Raw genomic sequence first — 25,563 nt, forward strand, 5'->3', positions numbered from 1 at the left:
TGGGAGTTTTTCTCAGTGGCGTGGGATCCCTTCTTTCTGCAAAAATGTGCAGTGCAGGTGTGTGCACTCAAAACAGCAGCGCAGAAATCACTGCAAAGCCTCCCACTCCCAACCCCGTGACGGAGCAGAACCTTCCTGGAGGTGGCTCCTTTGTGATCAAAGTCATTATTCAAAGGGCTTCCTAGGTGTCGCTCCTGGTAAAGGATCCGCCTGCCAATGCAGGAGACGCGAGACACCGGTTCTATCCCTGGGTTGGGACGATCCCCTGGAGAAGGAAATGGCAACTTACTTCAGTATTCTTACCTGGAAAATTGTGTGGATAGAGGAGCCGGGCAGGCTACAGTACATGGGGTCACAAAGAGTCTGAGGCAACTGAACACTATTATTCAAAAACGTGGATAGGGATGCAAGTAAGTTACTTGCTGAACCATTTTCCAAACTGTAAATTCAAAGGAGATGGCGGGTGGATAGGGAATTTGGGGAAAGCAGGGTTAAAGAAATTAAAGGGATTTTTGGCTCATCTGCTGGGTGGGGTGGGTCCCCTGCCAGGCCTCACGTGTATTCATAGACTGCAGCACCTCTCACATCTCCTCAGAGAACCCCTTTTGTGAGGAGTGTTGAGGGGCACATTTAAGGAAGCACTGCTTTAATGCAATGGCCTCTCCTGAAATGAGGAAATAGAGTTCTTAACTGGGCTCAAAGGGGAAATTTGATATGTTAGTGGAAAGATTGAGGTGGTTTATTGTGGTTATTGTTTTATCTTTATTACTTGGATGAAGCCAGGGTAAAATTCGTATAATGTTACTTACCCCATAAACATAGATTTCCCAGTCCCTAGAATGAGCTGTTATTCTATTAAACAATGCTATTTTATATGTATTTCACTGGATGTGATTGAATTTTTACACCTTAAAAAAAACTTCATATAATGATATTTGCAAATGAAAAAATAAAATCTTTTTCAAATTGACGTATAGAGTATTGACTCACAATACTCTAAGTTCCAGGTGAACAACACAGTGATTAGATATGAGAAAATAAAATTTTTTTTCACATCGTTTTGAGCTTTGATTTAGAAAACATGGCCAAACTCATTGGTTGAATGTATCACATGTGTCTATTGCTCTGTTCATAATATTTGGGGGCAGGAGTATATACAGATGCCTACTTGGAATTTTTAGATACTGACTGAATTTTTTTAAAAACGTGTTTGATTCTTATTTGTGCAAAGTTTCTAAATAATATATCCTATTTGTTGTATTAAGATGGTATTCTGTAATGATTTTGTAGCTTTAAAAATCAATATTTTGTAGTAAAAATGCAAATTTTGCATGAAAGGAATCACTGTTTTTATCATAGTAATGACCAGAGGAAGGCAAGGAGAGGAATGGAAGGAGTTTTAAGGCCTTAGCTGTATCAGGAATGTTTTATTTCCTTTAAAAATAAGCAAAAGAACTTAAGCTTGTATGGGAAAAGGTTACTATCTGGGTGGCTTATCAAGAATGTCTTTTGTACTATTTTTATGTAAAAAACTTTTATTTTTCTCTAGAGTTAATGTGTTTCATTATAAAAAATGAAATACAGAAGTTGAAGTGAAATTCCTAAATTCCCACACAACTGGTTTTAGCTGGATACATCGAACACATCTCACTGACTCTAGTCCCATTATTAAAGCAGACTTACCATCGACTTGTTCCTTTGTGTAAAGTTTAAAGTCAGTTTCACAACATGGGCAGCTGTAGCTTTGTTGTCTGTCCTACATAGACAGACCTAGCCAGACCCACAGAGGGCCTCAACAGACATGTGTAAGTTCATTATATCTCAATCCTTTGGCTAAGATTTGCATGTATTATAACTTTATATTCATTCATACTGTAGTGATTCTAAAAGATTCTCCTTTCTAATTGAATTATGTGTTGAATGACCTTACTTAACTTTATTTTATTTCTTTTTTTTTTGACTGTGTGGATTGAAGGATCTTAATTCCCAGACCAGGGATTGAACCCTGGCCCTGGCAGTGAAAGTGCTGAGTCCTAACCACTGGACAGCCAGGAGATTCCCATATGTACTGAATGATTTTAGCAACTCACAGTTCAGCATCAATTGCTGCTTTTTCATCCTAAAAACAATAGCTACAGCACTAACTTATGGATCAATGAATACAATTTATTAAATGCTTAAGACCTAGCAGGCACTGTGTTCTGCAGTCTCCCTGCTGTTATCACGTCTAACCCCACCACAAGAGAATGTGAGAAGTCTTATCACTTCTACTTTGCAGATGAGGAAACAGAGGCCCAGGAAGGTTCTAGACCTTATCCAAGGCCACAGAGCTAGAAATGTGTTCCCACCAGACCCGTGTCCCTCAAAGTCAATGTTCTTAGCTACCCTCTTGCCTTCTAGAGATTCTATGGAGCTTTACTATTATTATAATTCAGAGGGCTATCCCAATGTCAGCATCACATTTCTTCACTCTAAGACATGTACTTCTCACCACTTTAGAAAGCTCTGACGTTGAAATGGCCTTCCAGTTGTTACCAGCGGTGGTCCTGCCTCTTTATCCACCCCTCTCCAGCCTAGGCTACTGTTAGGATCAGCAGATTGTTTTTGTTTAATTATGGCCGTGAGGTCACTGCGGAAGCACCCCCTACCACAGCACACCCTTCCTTCTCACCAAAGCAGCTCTGCTCAGCCATCATTTATTCACAGGATGCTGTGTATTCTGTTAACCTGAATGGGTAAGTCCTTTAAATTTTTCTTCTTTATATATATAAAAGAGTAGTATTGTTTAGTGGATTTTTTTTTTCACTTGACTGGCTCTTTAAAGACTGAAGGGAGGGTTTTTGACTTGCCTTGCTGCCACTTAAGAAAATTTCACAGTGGTCGAGAACTAATTTCATCAGGAAACATTCTAAGCTTCAGTTAAAATGTAAAATGCTTTCTTTAGCCCCAGGATAAAATAAAATTTCATTTGCTTTTACTTTTCTGCAATAATGCCAATAAGGAGATATTGCCGGGGGCCTGAGGGAAACCAATTCTATAGCTGAACAAATCGATGGTAAATCTACTTGCCAAATCCTGAACAGACCCACTGAATAAGTGTTAGGAACACACACACACACATATACACATATCCCTATTGAACTATCCAGGGTAGGGATGGCATTTCTCTAAAGGAAATTAATGTCCTACTATTAAGATTTTCACATTCTCAAACTCCTCAGACACTGCAGAATTATGAACCAGTGCACAGTTATAAACCAAAAACACAGCTCCTTGATTAATCCTAATAGGTAGCATTTATTGAATGATGGTATTATTGAATGATCATTATGTGCCTGACCCTGTTCTAAGCCCTTTAGTCCTAGAGGCTGGTGCTGTAATAATCCCCATTTTTCAGATGCAGAAATTGAGGCACAGAGAGGGTAAATTCACTGCCCAAGGTCTCACAGCTGGTGAATGGCAGTCTAGTTACAGAGCCTGTTCTCTTTGCCTGAGCATTGCGCTGCCTCTGCTGCATATCTGGACCAAATAAACATTCCAAAAAATGTTAGACAAACTCTAAATGATGATGAACATTATGATAATCATTTATTGAGTCTTTAATGGCATACTGAGGTGTTATAGTAGGTTTTTTTCACACATGTCTCATATAACTTCATAATCTAGGGGCTTAGTTTTGATTATTTTTATTTTAAAATAAAACTGAAGCCAGAGAGAGATCAGGTAATTTGCCTAGGGTCACAGAGCTAGTAATTGACTGACTTTGGACTCAAATGAGCCTAGAGCTAGCATTCTTTCTATTGCCTACCTTCCCCACTTGCATGGAAACAGAAGGAACCAAAATGTTCTCAGCACTGTGACAGCCATTGTCAGTTTCATTATCACTAATTATCATCAAGACATTTGGTACCTTCCCACCTCACAGTGAAGTTATATGTGATATAATTTAAAATATGTTAACATCCCTGGGTAAGATATGTGCTTTGTGAATTCAGAATGTAGTAGTTTTTTTAGGGACTTCCCTGGTGTTCCAATGGCTAAGACTCTGCATTCCCAATGCAGGGGGCCTGGGTTTGATCCCTGGTCAAAGTATTAGATCCCATATGCTGCAACTAAAAATCCTCTGTGCCACAACTAAGAGCTGGAGCAGCCAAGTGAATAAACAAATTAATTAATTAAAAAATGTAAAGAAAAGGATGAAGTATTTTGTTAGAATTATTCACTCTTTGGACCAGTGTCTGACTTCTGAATTAACTGCTAATGAATGGCAGGGTTAGAAGGGTATGAAATGTCTGAGGTTTTCCCTCCATATTTGCTTCAAAACTACTACTTGGAAAAAAAAAAAGAAACTAAAAAATCCTTAACTATACTGAGATGTCCTTTAAATTTACTGAGATTTGGTAAATGAAAACATAGTGAGATTCCAAGCCTGGGAAGCAAAACCGCAAGTCTCAGGTGGTAGGATGTCTTCCTGTTGAGTCTAAGCTTAGAGACTGAAGGAAGATCTGGGAAATGTCTCCCTATGTGGGCATCTGCCCAGCCAAGGAGGCAGACCTAGGACCTCCTGCCCTCTGAGCTGGAGCCAGTGACCCAGGCTGCCTCACGGGGGTTGCATTAGAATTCACAGGATGAGGCTCTGGTTGAGGAAAGTTAAATCATTATTCTCACGTCAAAAGACAAAAAAGAGGTGGAGCCTAAACCCACTCTCAGGCAAGTAGGTCTGAATTCAGCCAGGACTCTAAACTACTGTGTAATCCCACATTGGCTTCCAGGGAACCAAGAGAATCTCATCAGTGGGGATCAAGGATTAGAGCATTTCTGATAACACAAGGTCCCTGCGTGCCTCAACAGACCTACTTGTAGCAAATTATCAGTGGAGTGAAACATGCTTTTCTAACTTAGTTTAGATTTCAGTGTTATGGCTTCCACATAAACTTTCACATTTAAAAAATAGTTGATGTCAAGAACTCAAATGAAGGGATCTCTAAATATATTTAGAGCTTTCTCTCTGTATCTTTTCTGCAAAAGCTCCACAGAGATTTTTAAGGAGCTGAAAATGGACTGCACGCTGTAATCCTAGTTAACATGACAGTCTGAGCATGACAATTGCAATCACCTGATTCCAAAGTAGTCTTATCTTCTGGACCACAGTAACAGAAGCCAAAGGAGTATACACACACACAACAGATAATATTTGCCTTTTGGGGAGTATAATTTGACTTCTTCATAAAGCTCAACCGAGTATCTTGATGCCAAGAGATGCAGGGCATGCACCTTTTTCTGGGAAGATGATGGTGTTTAAATTACAAAGATTAAAAAAGGCACAGTGCCGCATCAGTGTGGCCAGTTCCACTACTTTGGAAATGAGAGCATCTTGGTCTTTTCTTGCACTGGGAGGAGGACATGATGACATTGGGACATGTCTAAAACTCAGGCAAGACTTAACAAGTGGGCATAATTGATTTCTCTGTAAGTTGTTTTGTTTTTTTAACTTTAGAAGGTTTGTGTACCACATCAAATCACCCATCCTAACACAATTTCTAAGATAGAAAAATTATGGTTAAAATCAACTTTTATTCAATATATTCAGAGTGCCAATCAAGCTTCAACTTTGAATTCCAGTTCCTTAGGAGTACTTATGGGTTGGGAGAGCCATCCCTGGGATGACAGCTGGCAAAGGGTACAAAAAGCAAACATCGTAACTCGAGGCCCTGAGAAGGAGGCAGGTTTGTAACTAGCAAAGATCAGCTATTACATCATCAGAAGAATAAGCCCCTAATAATTCCTTCTCAACACCAAAGCATTTTCTCCAGCACAAATACTCAAGAGGTGGAGCATAGTAGTATATTTTCCTTGGGCATGGGGACAAGAGAAATCAGAGGCAAATACAAGTTAGTGGTTATGGTGTCTATCTTGGACTTTCAAAATTTACATTTCAAGAGTCAGTTGCCTGGCAGAAAAGCATCAAGGTGTTCTATTTTGGGCTCAACTGTAGGAAACAGCTTCCAGGATGGACCTGATCTGAGTATGAGTTATAGATAATAAAACCAACTTTTCCTCCACACTAATACCCCATCCCTCCAGAAATCTTAATAGGCTTTTGAGAGCCTCCATTTAGAGCTGGCTGCATAAAATGATCCTTTGATGAAAAGGGATTGGAACAAGGGTTAAAGCTGACATTGAAAGGTGACTGTGGAGGGCATGGTGTTCATACATCCCTCCTTTAATATGTGTGGTGTGCACCTGTGATAAGATGATTCATTACCTGGGGCCGCTCTTTGACAAGCTCCATCGTTCAGGCCTCGGGGTTCTGACGGGACAATCCTGCACCCGCCCAGGAAATATAACAAGGTCAGCTTTCCCCACCGCCCCCCCCCCGCCGGGTTGTGGTTGGAGACAGTTTAGCTTATAATGCATCTCTGTTTACTCTTTATGTAAAATAAAGCAAAGTTCAAGACATCACAATTCCTGTTCCCCCGGAGCAGGCCAAGCAGAGAGGAGTAACCTTGCTGTTGGGAAAATAACCCTGGGAGAAGAAAATATCAGAAAGGATGCAAAGCTGCTTCTCTCTTGCATTTCAACATCAGACACAGGAATGTTTGAGAACCAGATGCCCTACGCAGCGAGGCCGGGCTCTGTGTCAGGCCTCTGAATGAGAGGGCACCCCTGATACCATCGGTTTCACCCTCTTCTGTTCTGCATGCAGCTTTCAGGTTTATTGGGGCCTTGAAGAGGGACGACTTCCATCTAAAGTTCTGTCAGAGTCTTGGTGGCCGCAATGCAGGCCCATGTGCAGTGGGAGGGAACAGACGTGCCTGCTGGTGACATGAGGAAGGTTTACTGACCCTGGCAGCTTGAAGTAAATCAACAAGCACGCCAGAGACCACTAAGCTCTTGGGAGAATCAGCAAGAGGCTGGGCACATGTGTTGACTGACAGTTGGCTTTATTCTAATTCACACCTTTTCTTTGTTTCCTTTACAGGACATCTTGAATTGTTTCCCATCATCTCCCCATACATCCAGAAATTAACTTTCTTTTCTTTTTTAATTTTTAAAATTTTTATTTTATTTTTTGGCTGCACAGTGCACCACATGATATCTTAGTTTCCCATCCAGGGATTGAACCCTTGCCCCCTGAAGTGGAAGCATGGAGTCTTAACCACTGGACCACCAGCAAGATCCCCCAGAAAATGGCTTTCTTAAGGCTAATTAGAAATCTTAGAGCAATTAGGGAAGGAAACTTACCAGTTTCCTCCAATACCAAAGTATCCAAAAAATGAAAAAAATTAAAAACAAAACAGAAAATCTTACTTGTAAAATGTAACTGATTTTTTCTTAGTAAGAGTCTCCCAGTCCTGAAAAGTAATTTCTTTAATTAAGGTCATAACACGAGTCATCGTACAGAAATAAAACCCACATAAAACTTAGTAGACATTCTAGGGGAAGGGAAAAAAAAAAAAACAAAACAGTCTTGTTTCTAAAATAAACAGCTCCCAAGCCTTCTCGTCTTCTTGACATTGCTGGTCAACATTATTTATTTGCCATAAATGACTGCGGTTACATATCACTGTCATGCAAAAGAAATTCATTTCTTTTCCGAGTTCAAGCTGCCATACAAATTCACTCTTGTTCCCACTCCCACTCACCTGTCCTTGTGCATTAGTAACTAGTTGACCCGTGACCCCCTGCAGACTGGAGAGGGTATTGCCAAAGGCCTGTGAACTTGCTATGGAGCCCATGGCTGCTGCTGCTGCAGCCGCTGCAGCCTGACTTGCTAGTGGATTATTAACCAGCTGCAAAGAGAGAAAAGATCAGGGTGAAACCACCACACACAGGCACAGCACAACGGAAAAAACATTCACGTTGGGAAGGAGGTTCTCACTCCAAATGGCTCATGCAAAGGTCCGGGAACCCAGCGGCGGGGGGGCCTGGGGAATGTTCTCTCTGAAGCTGCAGAGTTTGGGAGAGGTTGGAAATGAGGCTGGAAGGGAAATATTTTCCATCAACTGGACTGCTTAATGGAGCCTGAGTTTGGGAGGAGCCCCAGGAGGGAGAGAGGTGAGCTCCAGAAGGGGGAGAGGTGGGCCCCAAGGGTGAGTTTGGTCTTTAGGATCTCCCCAGGTGGAGAAATAATCCTGGAGAAGTCCCTGGGTTTTTGTTTGCTAGGCTAAATAAAACATTGAGAAAATGTCTACTTTGCTTGAGGCAACCAGACCAAATGTGGGATTAAAATAGGATGGGAGTAGGGGTGGAGGAGGGGAATAGACTTTAGGGATTTCTGCAAAGGAATTATCATTTTCATTTGTGAATTGCAATTTCACATCTGGTAAAGAAGATGCCTCACTCCACTTCTTTCTCCAAAGGAGAAGGAAACCAAAGTCCGGAGGTACAGACTCCTCTAGCCTCTGTGCTCTCCGAGGGTGAGTCTAGAGTTGGGACTTTTGCCGGGCTTCACTCGAACCATGGGATTCAAGGTCAATGAGGAAGATCCCTTGGTGAATGGTCAGGGTGACACTGGTTTGCAGTTTGAGCTCATATATGGCCTTCCCTTGGCCTCTTTCCTGGGATAAGAGTGAGCTAGGGAGGAAAATTTGAGGAGGCTGGTGGTGGGGGGAGTTGCCCAAGGAGGAGGTTATGGCTGCCAAATTTTGTTTTTCCATGGAGGCCAATTCAATATTCTTTATCCTGCCAATTTTCCACGTCACAGGTTTTCAGGCCTTCTGACCATGAGGCAGAAGTGTAGCTTGAACTAAAATCTGCATTTAGGTTAATGACTAGATATAAATGCAAGAAACATTTAAACTTTTTTCACAGTATTGGTTTTGATACATGAATTTCATTTGTATTTATTCTAGGGTGTTATTTTTCCCATATAGTTCCTCTCAAGTACAACAATTGTTGTGTATAATAATGCATTTTCCATCACCAGTTCCTGCATCCATGAAATTCCTGCATTTAGCAGAAACCTGCCAAGACTAAGACTTGGTGGAAAAAAATTAATGCCATACTTAATTCCAGTCCTGGAAGCTCTTTTAAAGATGATTTTTTTAAAAAAGACTTTCTTCTTTACTTTCTCTTTTTCTCTTTCTTTCCCTTCCCCCCTGCCTCCTTTCCCTCAAAACATATCTTAAGACTTAATTCCTTTGGAAATTTGCCTAGCATTTACATCATCTGATGAGGATGGAAATACTAATTGTCAGAGGAAATGTCAAAAGGGAGAGGAATTTAATAATTCTTCCCCTTCCATTAATGTGATATCTTTATCTTATTGGTTTCTTTATTCTTTTATAACCAAATTTCACAGCACTAGTTCTACAGTAATTCCATTGACCCAGCAGGTTTTGTTAGAAATGAGAATCCATTTTCAGCTCATTACATTATGTGTCTTTCGCCTTTATGTCTCTCCTCAAAGATAATAATGATTTTCTTTTTAAGGAGAAAAAATATTCTCATTCATCAGCCTAAAACGAAACCCTGTCTTATCCCAGATTACCACCATGGGATTTAAGATTCAGACTGGCCTTGATCTTGGTTTTCTGAATATATTTGTATAGTGTATATGAGGCAAGTAATGGTATATGTTGAATGGAAATTCTTCTTATTGGCTTCACTCCCTGAAGTCAAAGAGTTTATAGTGCGTTCTTTTTTTCACTTCCAAAGTGAGAAGACCCCTTGAGGAATACTTTCCCTAAATGACCAGGATGCACACTGCCCAGTGGTGCACAATTCTCGGGTCATCTGCCAGTTGCTATGTTCACATTTATTTTCACGCAATACAAGTTGAAATCATAATGAAATTCCTGAATCTCAAGGAGGTCTCAAAATAAGCTTCTTAATCTTAAAGAAAGATTAAATTATGTGCAATTTGGTTTTAATGCTGGATATGCAATTTTGTCCATGAATTTTGAGTGAAACATTTAAATCAGTACCTACAGAATGCTTTCTGAAAAAGATAGTGCTTCCCATTTAATGATGAGAACATATTTTTAAAAATTGTAAGACATTTTCCTAACATCTAGGTCAATCAAAAGTTCATATGAGAAAATTTGGAATCACTCTCTGGATATATTCAGTAGTGTAGTTGGGAATTCTCAATGTTTGGGACACTAGTGTGTTATTCAGCTATATCCTTGTATTTGCAATAAATTCAGGCATCATATAAAGGGTGAACTGTTCTGAACATAAAAAAAGCACCCACTTAAAATCAGGCCCTGAAATTTTGTGTTATGGGGTCAGGAATGGGTATACTTCTGTTTTGGAAGATTTCTTCAGCAACCACAGATGTACAGATTTTGCTTATTTTTTGTTTATTTTCTCTATATCCTGGTCCTAGATTGAAATCCAACATGTTCCTCTTTTTGCCGCTTTTTGCTCTTAATGAAGCAAATGGTGACTCGATGGCTCTCTTACTTCCTATCCTGCATCCCTAAGTCTTTGTGAAGATGTAGGGGCTCTGGGGAGATGTCTTGCTGGCCCCTGGAAGCAGAGTTAGAAGTGAAGTGGGGAAGTGAGTGGTATATACAGACAGTGGGTACAAGTCAATCTGTGAGCTGACAGCATTTCTGGTGGACCATTGATGTTGTTGATGGATGCAGCTTCATAAATACCTTTTGGCTTTTCTGTCTGGGACTGCCAAGGCAGGGATGTTAGTATGCATTAAGATATGTGTCAGGGATGGGGGAGGGGCTAGTCAGGAAACCATAAGTGTTCTCTTCATCACCTCCGGTCATGTCACTCTGTATTGTCCTCAGTCATGTCATATTAGCAGTATTCCTCTCAATACTTCTTCTTGATTGGGGACTCGGGGGAGATTTGGACAGTGGGGAGCCCGGGCACAATAAATGCACATAATGAGCATGTTAACATTCTGGGACCAACTGGGCATTTTGAAGTCGCTGCCAAGTATATGTCTTCAGATCTCTCACTGCCAATGTACCCAACCAGCAAAGGATGGCCCCAATGAGGTCTGACTGTGTTACATACTTGTGTTTGCAACAGCCCAATTCAAAAGACAGGCTGCATTCTGGTGTATGCTTGATTATAAATGTGGAAGCTCTCAAAGCGAGAATTTGCAGAGAGACAGCATCTTCATGTCATATCCACATGGATTCTGGGCCTTGAATATGTCAAGCTATAGCTCTATACTTCTCAGAGAGTCTAAAAATCCAATAGGAACACAGATTTCTTAAGACAGCTCCCTCAATTTTAGAGAATAAAATACTAGAATAATAGGAAATAATTTTGTAAACAAGGACTTCAGACCTCACAGAGCCCGCACATCCATTCATGCAGCTGAGGGCATCCACTCTGAAACCAGACTGCCTTGGCTTGTGACGTTCAGTCAACCAGGCCTCATGTTCTCTTAGGTTAAGTGGGTGTAAACAGGGCACCACTTCTCATAGAGCAATGATGAAAATTAAGTGGATAACAGATGCAAAAATATTTTAGAACAATAGTTGGCATATATCAAGTTCTAAAAATAATGCTAGCTATTATCCTCACAGTTCATGTTGTGCATCAGGATTTTAAACTAATTAATTGATCAGAATAGAGCAGACCTCCACAAATATCCTTTTACTCTGGGAAGAATAGGAACACAAGTGACTGCATTCTCCACTTTTATATTTTTAACTGTTTTCTATAACTTTATTTTGCTTATTTTAAAATTTATTTTTATTTATTTATTTTTTGGCCCTGATGCACAGCATGCAAGAGCTTAGTTCCCAAGTAAGCCAGAAAGGAAAATAGCAATATAGTATACTAACGCATATATATGGAATTTAGAAAGATGGTAACGATAACCCTATATGCGAGACAGCAAAAGAGACACAGATGTATAGGACAGTCTTTTGGACTCTGTGGGAGAGGGCGAGGGCAGGATGATTTGGGAGAATGGCACTGAAACATATATATTATCATATATGAAACAGATCGCCAGTCCAGGTTCGATGCATGAGGGTGCTCGGGGCTGGTGCAGTGGGATGACCCAGAGGGATGGGATGGGAGGGAAGTGGGAGCGGGTTCAGGATGGGGGACACATGTGCACCCATGGAGGATTCAAGTCAATGTATGGCAAAAACAATACAATATTGTAAAGTAATTAGCCCCCAATTAAAATAAATAAATTTATGAAAAATAAAATAAAATCTTTATTGAATTTGTTACAAAAAAAAAAAAAAAAGAGCTTAGTTCCCAGACCAGGGATCAAACCAGTGCCCTATGCAATGGTAGCAGATTCTTAACCACTGAACCACCAGAGAAATCCCTATTTTGCTTGTTTGCAAAGAGTAGCCTGAAGAAAGCTATTAGCAAGTAATGTGACTGTCAGATGAGGTGAGTTGCATGATTTAAAAGATAATGTGCTGTTTGAAAATATTTCAGGCTGGAGAACATCAGGAAGACATAGTTATAGCATGATGTCACCTGCTGCTCTTGGACTTATATTTGATCATGTACAGAGAAATTTATAGAGAAAACAGGGTTTTGATTCTGAGGACAGGCTAGGTAGGTGGCAGGCCAATAAGAGAAGACCTTTTTTGTCTGATCTGTTGTCTCACACTCGGTTTACAACATTTGTTAGGATTCCAGGACATCAGTTTTGCAGTCTAATTCCTTCTTCATGTCAAAATATGGTGAATGAATCTATTTCATAGTTGCTGATTTGATAGTGAAGGCATGCAGGAAGTAGATTTATAAAAAACATTTCCCTTAGGATTTGCAGTGGTTGATTTCTACCTTCACATATTGATGGGGATATTGAGTACTCATCTCATAAAGAGAATAAATCCATGTTCCCAAATCTCTAGTGCTCTATGCACATCCTTGTTATCTGTGGATCCTAAATGGTGATGGAAAGAAAAGCTTTAATACAGTTTCTTCAAGGAGGACTCTTAGATGACATCATATGTGTGACATCACATAAATGTCACCATAGATAATGTGGTGGGGTGTCCATGTCTTGCCCCAGCTTCTCTTTCTCTGAAAGACTCACATTCTGCAGCCTGCTAAAGAATTCAGGTTTTTTGAATCTGAGCATTAGCAGCACTCTATTTTTCATGAAAATTTGCTGACTGCATTATCCTAATAATGTAAATCTTATTTACAAAAATCTGGCAGCATGAGGCAGCAATTTGGCTATAGTGTTATATTCTATATCTATGTCTTTATACCAAGAAGAAATAATGGGTGCAGCAGGCTCAACCTTTCTTTGGAGCATAAATGATCTACAGTTTTATCATTCTCCTCATGAGTTATGTGAATTTATAGACTATGGATTTTGGAGCAGCTCTTTTTGCTACTAAGTTTACAATTTAAAACTCTGAAACTGTGGTGCCATTTGTTTTTAAATGAGGATGTTCATAAACACATTGATCACCATTCATTCCCCATTTAAAGCCAGAAATGACTAGCAGTGGTTGCCTAGAAATAGGGTAAACGTGGCTCTTCAAATTCATTGCTATACATGAGGTACTTGACTTTTCTTATGCTGTGAAACATGTTTCTTAATTCACTGGGACTCTTAACCAAATCTGTACTTCCACTTCTTACCCTCAAGTCTTCTCTTAAAGGTCAAGGAAACACCAATAGACAAATTCTGGAAGGGAAGCCATATTCATCTCAACAACCTGCTTGCTTGTGTGTTTTGTCCAACTAGACCTTTCCCTTTGGTCTCATGTTTATTAATGTGTTATGAAATCCTCATAGAAGTTAGAAATCAGTTTTGTGAGTTTTAATATTGAGCCAAGCTTTGCTGCTCGCTCTCTGCTCATCTCCCTGGAGAGACAGTCCTAGAAGCTGACCATCCAATTCTCTGCCTACCAGAAGTTTTCATCACCATTGTGATGAAACCTGAGACCCCCCCCCCAGACTGGAGTGTCTGAGATTTTTCTTGATGACTCTAAGGCACTGCAACTTCCTAAAATACCTTTGAATCATCAAGGCAAAGTCATGTTGATTTCAGTCTAGTTTCAGAACAAATTATATCTTATTTTCATTTTGTGGCTACACTAAGTACAGTATTTTCCATGAATGCTCTAGTCATTTTCCATCAACACCCAGCCATAGTATCTCATAGACGAATTTTGAAAATGACCTGAAATCTGAGGTTGAGTTTCCCAGAAACAGGATGGAGCGGGAAGGGAAGGATCCCAATCTGGTAGGGGTGTGAGTTTCCAGCCTGAGGCTCGGAAGCTTGGTGTCCACCCTTCACACCAGACCGTCCCAATTCATAGCCCTGGGATGAAGGAGAGGCTTGGGAATCAAGTACATGGGTATTGTTGGCTCTTTGCTCTTGGGGCAAAGTGGAGTCTTTGGAAGAAGGGCTGCTGGTGCTGGTTTTTGAAAGCCCCCAAGGCAGGGGCAGGCTTCCCCTGTGGCTCAGTGGTAAAGAATCTGCCTGGCAATGGAGGAGGTACAAGAGACACAGGTTCCATTCCAGGATTGGGAAGATCCCCAGGAGTAGGAAATGGGAACCCACTCCATTATTCTTCCCTGGAGAATCCCAGGGAATCCCCGCCTGAGTAGCCTGGTGGGCTACCGTCCATAGCATTGCAAAGGGTCAGACACGACTGAAGTGACTGAGCATGCATGTAGAAGGCGGGGGCAACTTACAGGAAAGAATTCCAGGGGATCTGGGTGGAATACAAACACAGTGCTACAGGGCAACTGTCACTCTCTCATTCATTAAAGTCTTCACTCTGCATGCAGATGTAGAGAGCGGCCTCTGGACACACGGGGTTGGGGGCGGGTTGGTGGGGAAGGAGAGGGTGGGATGAACTGAGAGAGTAGCATTGATTGTATATATACCACCATGTGTAAAATAGATAGCTAGTGGGAAGTTGCTGGATAGCACAGGGAGCTCAGCTTGATGCTCTGTGATACCCTAGGCGGGTGGGATGGGGCTGGGGAGGGAGGCTCCGGAGGAAGCGGATATATGTACACATATGGTTGATTCTGCTGTACTTTCTTGTACAGCAGAAATTAACACAACATTGTAAAGCAATTATACTCCAATAAAAAAGTACTATTATGAACTCAAAGGGTTCAGTAGAATAAAAATGTCTTGGCTCTAAAAAAATAATAAATAAATAGTCTTCACCCTGCAAACATTTAATCAGTACCCACTATGTTTTGGGCACAGTGTGAGGGAAACTATGTGAAAGATAGATTGACATGTTCCCTACCCTCTGTGGGCTTATAGTCAAAGAGAGAAAGAGATCTGGTGGGAAGAGATGGGAAGTAGGAAAAGATGAGCTGTCCAGGGAGCAGTATCCAGATCTGAGGGAGTGGCAGTCTGCAGCGGGGTCTGTGAGAGAGGAGGTGGTGGGTTCAGAGTCCTAGGAGGGCAGTTCTGAATCTGTCTACCTTGGACTCGCTCAGAGTTGCACAGAATGTGACCGGTAATGAATGAGCCATTCTATATGAGAAGGGCAAGGGGAGCAGCCCAGTGTAAGGATTTTGTGTGTGTGTGTGTGTGTGTGTGTGTGTGTGTATGTGTGTGTGTTAGTTGCTCAGTTGTGTCTGACTGTTTGCGACTCCATAGACTGTAGCCCACCAGGGTCCTCTGTCCATGGGATTCTCCAGGCAAGAATATTGGAGTGGGTAGCCATTCCCTCCTCCAGGAGATCTTCCCAACTCAGGGATCGAATCCAGGTCTGCTGCATTGCAAGCAGATTCTTTACAGTCTGAACCACCAGGGAAGCCCAATGTAAGGATTGAGAGCTTGCATTCTGGAACTAGATTGCCTGGGTTCTAATTATGAGATTGCCAGGAACTCAATTGACCTTTCTGCTAAGGTCTGAATGCTTGTGTAACCCCTCTCTCCAATTCATATGTTGAAATCTTAACCCCTAAAGATGACAGTATTAGGAAGTGGGGCCTCTGGAAGGGGCTTAAGTCAAGGGGGTGGTGCCCTCATGAATGGGATTAGTGCCCTTATGAAAGAGACCCCATGGAGATCCTTAGCCCCTTCCACCACACAAAGACACAGTGAGAATCAGGAGAATGCTCTCAATACAACTCAGCTCTGCTGGTGCCTTGATCTGAGACCTCCCAGCCTCCAGAACTGTGAGAAATAAATTTCTGGTTTATTAAACCACCTAGGCTATGGTATTTTGTTATAGCAGCCCAAAGGGATCTAAACACTTCTGTACCTCTGTTTTTTTCAGTTTTAGGAAAAGGGGAATAATAATAGAAGTAATGAAGTCACAAGGATGGTGTGAAAAATACATGTTAATTAATATGTAAAATACTAGAAGAATTCCTGGCATATGGTAAGCATGATGTAAGTTTTGCTATAATAATTCTTATTCCTTCCAGGAACTTCTGGCCATACTGTTGTTTTAGAGTTGAGTCTTCTCTGTCCCCTTACTCCCTCGATGGGAGTCATGCTGGGCCTTTTGAAGATCCTCAGCTATTCTGGGGTGTTTGCACTTGTTGTTTCTATGTCTGTAACCCTTTGCCATTCACATCTTTTTTCTCCCAAGTCACCTCCTTAGTGACACGTTTCTTGCTACTTTATCTAAAAAGCACTCCCTTTCTTTTAGAGATTTACACCAAAACATGTACAAGGAAATGATACAGGGATACATTCTGAAATAATCAAGAGAACTGGTGGGAATATAGAAGAGTGTCTGGGTGGGGATGGGGCTGCGTGGGGGCTTAAGCTCCAGGTTGGATGTTATTTGGGAACTGAAGGATAAGGAGGCAGTGAATGAAGGCTTTTATTGTTTTTATCCTTGGGCCATGCTGGTGGAGATGCAGTTAGGCTATGGGTCTACATCCCCAGCCCAATCTTGTGGACTAGAGTAAAGCTGCTGCAGATGGCATCAGGGGCAGGAGCAGAAGGGGCTGTTTGCCCCCAGATAAGGATGGATCTATGTGTCCCCCAGAGTGACTTTGGTGAAGGAGGGGGACATACTCTCCCTTTGTGCAGTGTCACTATGGTGGGATTTCAGGAGGTGTCGGCCACTTGGGCATTTAGATGGTTTATGGTTCCTGGAGGTCACTGGAGATAGGATCAAAAGTGAGGTTCTACTCAGATAGCTTTGCAAACCCTGCACATCATTGCAGGTAGACAGAACAGAGTCTACGCACACATGAACACCCTAGAGAGTGCTCTAGAAGAGCACTGGAGAAAGAGGTGGAGTCTGCAGAGGGCTGGGGTCCAGATTCTGTAGGATGATTGATGTGTCTGTGCTGAGGAAACAGGGAACACTCAATGGAGGGGAAGGAAATAAACAAGTCTGGCCAGCACAATGTGATTCAGCGGAAAACAGGTAGAAAGCTCTCTGAAGGGATGCATTTAAGTTTTATTTTAAAATTTACTGATAAAATTTTCAAGCCCAGAGCTGAGGGGAAAAACTTTTTAACTTACCCCAATACATTTGATTTGGAAGCAGAGAGGTCAGTATTAACGAAACCCACCACTTCTAAATCAGATTTTATCCAAGTTACATGTAGACCAATACTGTATTACCACAAGCTTACACATCTCATTTCCTCTTCTGTCTAGTCCTCCATTTAATAACCTGAAAATCTATCTTTTTATTGAGTTTCATGCTATTTTCTGACTTACATACAATAGCGCTCTTCTTACCAATTGCCTATTGTCATGGCACATTAGTTAGGTGAATTTGTTGATATTTCAAAATTACTCTTTCTTATTTTTTATTCTATCATCCAGTTTAAACAAATGATTGGGAGCACTCCTGAGATGAAAGAAAAAAGGCGTTTTTTTTTAAAAGAATCAATTGCTTTCCTGGTACAGCAGTTGGTATTCTAGTTTCTAGCAATTGGAAGGCACAGCACACTCTTGCCACAACCACATTTAACTACTCAAATTACTCCCTAACACTGGTTGACTCCCTGCAGATAAAATAGGTCTACTGAGGGCAGAAGAAAGACAAAAAAAGATGAGGCACTCAAAGGAAGACAAGGCATGGTCTGCCTTATGGAGCCTCAGGACAGTTATCAGATATTTTCCCATAACCCTGGAGCAGGTGATGAGTCAGGCCCCAGGGGTACAGAGGTGAACAAGGCAAGAGTCTCTTGCCTTGAGATGCTCCCAGTCTAATGGATGAGTTGCTGATTTTCACCCCATGTAGCCAGTGCTATAAGAAAGGGGTGCCCAGAGCCCAGATAAGGGACCCTTAGTAGACCTCAGGCATGCAAAGCACTTAAGATCTCAGAATCAAAAAGGATGATTAGAAGTTGATTGGGGAGGAGTTGGGAAGGGGAGAGAGAAGGAATAGGAATAGGAATGGAGATCGAGACACATTTCGTGGGTGTGGAGTCACTGCCATCGGTGCTGGGATATTTTGGGAACATGAAGTGGGGGAGGGGAGTGGAAGATAATGGGGTGTGGTTAGGGTTAGGGTTAGGGTTAGTGACCTGGGGGAATATTGGGGAACTTGCTAGCTCCCTAGGGGGAGAGATGGATGTGAGGGAAGCTTCAGGAAATAATTGACAGGAGGCAGATGAATTAAGCAGATAGGAGAAGAAGGGCAGTTAGAGCCAAAGAGAGAAGGAACACCAGAATGCCTGGTGTGTCGTGAATGGCCAGAATTAGGGCAGGAGATGTGGCTAGGGAAATTCAGAGAAAGAAAAAAATGCAAAGGCAGAGAAAGAAGGTAGAATAGTAGAAATTAGGAAGTAGATGTGTGAATGGCACGCATGTGTTCATATAAGGTACAGAGCATCTCCTGAGAGATTCCCTTGCAAGCTGTTGCTTCGGAAGCACCTAATTATTCCTCTCCTTTTGCAGTATAATGGAGATAGCCCTGACAGCTTTGCAGCTCAGGAAGCAACACTAATTGACAGTCATTAAATCACAGAATACTTTCATTTATTTTATATTTATACAAATGGGAATCTAAACTGATGACTGACCAACCCCCTCCCCCCGCAACTCCTGAATTTTGAATCATAAAAGCAAGTCATCATCTTTTAAAATACAGGATGTTTTCAGTTATAAAAAAATCACAGATGGATTATAAGTGATAAATTGTATCTCTGTTGTTGTTCAGTTGCTAAGTCGTGTCCAACTGTTTGTGACCCCATGGACTGCAGCATGCCAGGCTTCCCTATCCTTCACTATTACCTGGAATTTGCTCTCAAACTCTGTATCCAACCATTGTATCCGTGGCTGGGTACACAACATTGAGCTGTGAGCTTGTAAATTTTAATTTTATAAACTTATTATAAGGGTTGTATTCATTTACAATAAAATTTCAGGTCTCTGAGAATCTACCCAAAGAAGATGGAAGCCTTTTATTTACTCTGGGCCTATTTTACTCCTGAATATGTATATTTTCTATAGATAGTAATTTTACCATTGAAACTCAAAAACTTCTTATAAGTCCAAACTAGTGCAATCTACTACTTATAACTGAGCTTCCCTGATAGCTCAGTTGATAAAGAATCTGCCTGCAAAGGAGGAGATCCTGGTTTGATTCCTGGGTTGGGAAGATCCCCTGGAGAAGGGATAGGCTACCCACTCCAGTATTCTTGGGCTTCCCTTGTGGCTCAGCTGGTTAAAGAATCCGCCCACAATGCAGGAGACCTGGATTCGATCCCTGGTTTGGGAAGATCCCCTGGAGAAGAGAAAGGCTACCCACTCCAGTATTCTGGCCTGGAGAATTCCATGGATTGTATAGTCCATGGGGTCGCAAAGAGTGGACACAGCTGAGTAATTAAGCACATGTATATTTTCTATAGATATTAATTTTACCATTGAAACCCAACAACTTCTTATAAGTCCAAACTAGTTCAATCTATCACTTATAAAGAACAAAACATATGCCTCATCCTTCTTCCATCTCAATAACCACATTGGTTATTAAAATATGCTTGTAACAAATGTTATACATAATAATCTTTGTTTCATTCACCCACGGGCAGTGGAGAGCCTTGTCTGAGCTGTTACTGAATTTTATTATTATGCATAATGGCTTGTTTGCCTCATAAAATTTATTCACTGAACAGCTGTTGTAGAAGAAGGCTAGTCAAAAGATACATTCTTCTTCCCACAAAACAATACTACATTTGGGTCATGTATTAATTTCTCCCAAGGACCAGCAGAAATCAACCTATTTATTGTTGGTGTGTAACCTTTCAAACTTCTATTATCTTAAATTTATAGTGGGACCAGATTAACCATTTTTACTATAGGGAGAAGGTAATGAATTTCTGGTCATATCACATCCATCTTTAGACGATGTTCTTAAGCTTTTATGCTGGTTCCTTTACTGTCAAGAGTACAAGGGTACACAGTACAACTCCACAACCACGTCAGATGTGCTGCAGCCTCAGTGCCCGAAAGAAAACTTTGCCATTAGGAAAAACAAACGGTCCAAATTATTAGAGAAAATACGACTCTGTAGAAAGAGATAAATAAGTACAAGGAAGAGAAACGGAAAAAAAAAAAAAAAAAAAAAAAAACATGACCAGAATGCTCAGAGGTAAATAAAATCCTTCTGCGTTCACAAAATATATTGGTTATAGGTTGTTCTAAAAACATTAAGCTAACAGTAGAACCACTACCAGTAGGAGCCGTAAGCCACGAAAATATAAAAAGTTGTTGTAGAGATCGTTCGGGAAGTTTCCATTAATAAAACTGAACATAGGTTAAAAAACATAAAGCTTAATCTCACCAAGAGCAAAAGCAAGGCTGTGTTGGAATTTTCCACATTTCAGGAGAAAGGAGTAAGATATTACCGAGTGAAGAAACCAATCTACCCAATCAGCACAGAGTAAAATATGCTTAAAATGTTTTTGCAGTACAGATAACAACTGAGAAAAGCCTGGCTGTGTCTTTATAGGCAGAAACTAGGTAAACTAGTGATGGAGGAGGGAATGTGAAACTGCTGGAATTCAGGGCAACGGAATCTCTTCCTCAGTCAGCAACCAACTGGGCGTGACCACTTGCCTTGCCCTAGCTCCATTTCCACCTGGGGCCTCCCAGGTGGCCCCAGAGGTAAAGAACCCACCTGCCAATGCAGAAGACATAAGAGACACGGGTTCGACCCCTGGGTTGGAAAGATCCCCTGGAGAAGGAAATGGCAACCCACTCCAGTATTTCTCTATCTGTAACCCACTCTATGTAACCCACTCTATTTCTCTGTCTGTAAAATGAAGAGGTTGAGCTGCGTCGTGCGTGTGCTAAGTCGCTTCAGTCATGTCTGACCGTGCGACCCTATGGACAGAAGCCTGCCTGGCTCCTCTGTCCATGGTATTTTCCAGGCACAAACACTAGAGTGGGTTGTCATGTGCCCGCCTCCAGGGTATCCTCCTGACCCAGGGATTGAACCCGCGTCTCATGTCTCCTGCACTGGCAGGCTTACGACTAGCGCCACCCCGGTGATTCCCCAGATGTGGCCCCTGATGGGCAGATAAGCCTCAGTAGTTTCAGGGATGTGTGCTACGGAGTTAGCCCCTGATGAATACCCCTGATAAACACTGAAGTCCACCAAGCCATCACCCCTGGTGCTGCTCCAAGACCTGGAGGAAGCACAATTTCCTTCCTCCCCTCTCTGATAGCTCTGCAGGATTTGGGTTGCAGGCTAGCTCCAGGTAAGTTCAGGTTCCCTGGAGCAGGCTGGAAGAAAGGGCTTTTACCACAGGGTCCAGGGTCTAGCAACATCAGCATGACCAGGGAACTGAACAAGCAAACTTTCAGCCTTCACCCCAGACGTGCTGAATCAGAAACTGGGGTGGGAGTGGCAATCTGGGTTTTAACAGCGGAATTGCAGGCGATGCTGATACACACTCAAGCCTGAGAGCCCAGAACTGGATGATGTCTAAAGCCCCCTCAAACAGTAAAATTCCATGATGATGCTCAAATGGGAGAAGAAAACTTACAAGAGTGCTATAATTTTTTGAGTTCTATTTCTGTAAGAGTTACATGAAAAGTGTTTTCTAAATCTGCTTTAGCCAGTGGGGACATAAGGCTCTTGGAGCTTATAGCAAGTTTCTGAAATAACCATGATATTCACTGACTTTGGGGCAGGCTCCCAGCAGCTAGTGAGCTGAGACTGGACATCCTGGGCTGAGACTGGGGTTACACAGCTTTCTCGTGTGATCAGACCTGGCACACTCTTCCAGCATAGGAAACAGCAATAGAATTTGAAATCAATAAAATATTGAATAAGTAACTGCAAATCAAGCAAGCAAAGGCTTTCAAGGACGAAAGCAAAGACTCAGGACTGGCATATCCCAGTTTGTCCAAATACTGGAAAAAAAGAAAGAAAGAAAGAAAAAAGCCACTGCAGAAAGAATAAAAGAGGGCTAGTCATCACTATGAAACTTGGGCAGAGATACAGCTGCTGGGGGTTTGTACCCCTATAACTTCAGTATGGAACTCCAGAATCATTTGGGCTTTTTGAGGGGTGGAATATATTCTGGTGTCTGGATAGTAGAAAGTTTTATTCATGCTTTATTTGATTTTTCAGATACTCGTGTACATTGTTTATTGTTTACTATGTGCTTGGTATATCATTTAAAAAAATAAGAGCACATTTTAAAATTCTCTATGCTTTTTTGCTTCTCTATTGCAGTAATGTAAAGAAAGAAAGAAAAGGAAATTTATATAACTTTAGAGATGATTACATAATCATTGTCTGGAAAACATCACTTAAAATAAAACATAGAAGTAGAAAATGAAAAAGAATTAAACAAGCAGGTTTACTTTTCCAAAATTTCAGTTTTAAGAACTTGGACATATGGACCAAGACAGTCACATGGATTTTAAAGAAAAAGCCATCAAATAACAAGGTGAAATGTGAATTTCTTAGAATTTATCAAAATATACTTGAAGTTTGGAATGTGTCTATAACAATGAATTTTGGGCTTGTGGCTCTACATGCTAGCAAATGATGATATTCTGGTGGAACCACTGAAAAGGAAAGCAATTCTAAAAGTGTGTTTAGTGGAATCCTGGTCCTTGATTGGCTCTGGAATAAAGGTGGGGGAAACTGCATGAAGCATCTACCTCTTGGTGATTACAAAAGAAAGCCTGCTCAGCCTGCTTCACTCTCTATTTCTCACTAATATTTGATCATGGTCCCCCTTTGCATGTGATACTCTTCCCTGGAACTTGCATTGTATGTTATGCACTCAGAGAAAATCTGGATGATGTATTACTTTGTTATCCATAAATTTGACAAATAGGCCAATGGAATAAGCCTGTAATCCACTTTGGCTATTCTCATCAACTATCTTTTTTTAAGGTGATTTTTTAGTGTTTTAAAGTCTTTATTATTTGTTACAATATTGCTTCTGTTTTACATTTTGGCTTTTCAGCTGCAAGGCATGTGCCATCTTAGCTGCCTGACCAGGAATCAAACCCACAGCTCCTGCACGGGAAGGCGAAGTCTTAGCCACTTCAGGGAAGTCCCTCTCATCAACTATTTTTACAGGAAGGACTTTGTATTCAAAACCTAGATGGTCTACAAACCACATGGGTCTGAATAAAATTCCTTCCGGTGTTTTTTGTTAATGTTCATGCAAATTGGCTAAGATAAAATTTATTGACTGCAAAAGACCCCTGGAGACTGCACACACTTTGAGTGTTCACAAACACACACTCAGTGAGCAGGATGACAATATTTTTGAGTGACTGTTGGATGAACTATCACCATCAAATGAGCACAAGGGTGTCTGAGGGTGTCCTCATTGTTAGATCTGACACAGTTCCTTATATATCCCAGAAAGAGTTCAGACTAGAACGGAATCAGAAGGCAAACACATGTGTTAAAATGAAAGCCTCAAGAGCGGAAAACTTGAAGATGCTTCCAGTACTGGTACGTGGGGAATTTTTTTGAAAGAGAGCCATGCTGTCTATTTTAAAGGCCATAGGTTTTGAACTCAACCTGTGGCTGACATGCCTAAGTCTAGCTTGAGAATAATACTTTTTTGTTTTGGCCACCCTACTTGGTGTGTGGGATCTTAGTTCTCAGACTGGAGATCCAACCTTCACCCTGGGAAGTGGAAGGCAGAGTTCTAACCAATGGATAGCCAGGGATGTCCCAAAAATAATACTCTTTTATTTTCTACTGTATGTAGATGATTGCTAATCAGAGAGAAAAAAATGACCACTAAGGCTTTCATTTTGTTTTTAAATCCTCAATGTTAACAAAACCAAAAAACACATATTTTCATAGACATAAGATATTGCAGTTAAGAAAAAAATTTTTGTATTAAGAAGCAAATTTACCAAGTTACATTTGATTTTTCATTTTCCTTAGTTTCTGCAACCATAGCACTTTTTTGTTAACCTTAGATATATGCATGCATGCTCAGTCATGTCCAACTCTTTGTAACACCATGGACTGTAGCTCACCAGGCTCCTCTGTACATGGAATTTTCCAGTCAAGAATACTGGAGTGGGTTGCCATTTCCTACTCTCACCCCCAAACTTAGAAATATTGCTGGCTGAATTTATTTGAGGGCTTCCCAGGTAGCTCAGTGGTAAAGAATCTGCCTGCCAAGCAAGAGATGAGGCTTTGATCTCTGTGTCAGCAAGATCCCATAGAGAAGGAAATGGCTACCCACTATTCTTGGGTATTCTTGCCTGGGAAATTTCATGGACAGAGGAGCCTGGTGGGAACAGTCCATGGGGTTGCAAAGAGTTAGACACAACTAGTTACTAAATAACGACAACAACAACAGATTTATTTGTACCTACAGATGGGTGGCTTTGCCTCCCACTTATGATGAAGGCAGGGTATGCAAAGATGTTGGTCGGGCACTATCCAAAGTTCCAAAAAGGGAGATCTGGGGGCATCATATGAACTTGGGCAAACTTCAGGAGATGGTGAGGGACAGGGAGGCCTAGTGTGCTGCAGTCCATGGGGTTGCAAAGAGTCATACACGACTGGGTGACTGAATAACAACCAGGGCCCAGCACACCTAGCCTCTACAAGCCTCAGTTTCCTTCAGTGTACAAGGGGAGTAAGAAGAGCATTCACTGTGTGGCATCTGCTTGAAGTTCAATGCCCAGGCATACAGCAAATGCTAAAAAACCACATTGTGTGTGTGCTAAGTCACTTCAGTCATGTCCAACTCTTTGCAACCTATGGATCGTAGCCTGCCAGGCTTCTCTGTCCATAGGATTTTCCAAGCAAGAATACTGGAGTTGGTTACCATTTCCTCCTCCAGAAGATCTTCCCAACCCAGGGATCGAAACTGAGCCTCTTATGTCTCCTGCATTGGCAGGCAGGTTCTTTACTACTTGTGCCCCCTGAGAAGCTCCCCAAAACTACATTATTATATGCTGATCACTGGACTCTTCAGATTCCAACCACTCTGAATAACTTGCTGCTTCTAGAAGCTCTCACCCTTCCCAGCCTCTGACTAGACTACTTTTCTCACTGACGAGGTTCCTCCCAATGCAGAACCAACATGATCTGCCTTCTAAGGCTTACTCCTGGGCAGAATGAACTGTTCCCTCTCTGTTAATCTCATAGCACCTTTGTATGTGATTCTAATATACTATTATCAGAGTATAATTAATTGGAGCCGCGTCTGATTTTCTCCTCTTCCTCCAGGACCATGAGCAACTCAAGA

The 25,563-nt window shown here is 41.4% G+C and overlaps 1 protein-coding gene across 1 annotated transcript in view; it reads right to left on the reverse strand.

The window, feature by feature from the left end:
* The window catches only part of POU6F2 (POU class 6 homeobox 2), a 492,326-nt gene that overhangs the window by 42,970 nt on the left and 423,793 nt on the right, over positions 1-25,563 (reverse strand). Inside the window, exon 6 of the mRNA XM_061166383.1 lies at positions 7,647-7,793. Coding sequence (XP_061022366.1) covers positions 7,647-7,793 — 147 coding nt within the window. The remainder of the gene's footprint in view (positions 1-7,646; positions 7,794-25,563) is intronic.

This window comes from Dama dama, chromosome 18 (genome assembly GCF_033118175.1).
Source record: "Dama dama isolate Ldn47 chromosome 18, ASM3311817v1, whole genome shotgun sequence".
Lineage (NCBI taxonomy): Eukaryota > Metazoa > Chordata > Mammalia > Artiodactyla > Cervidae > Dama > Dama dama.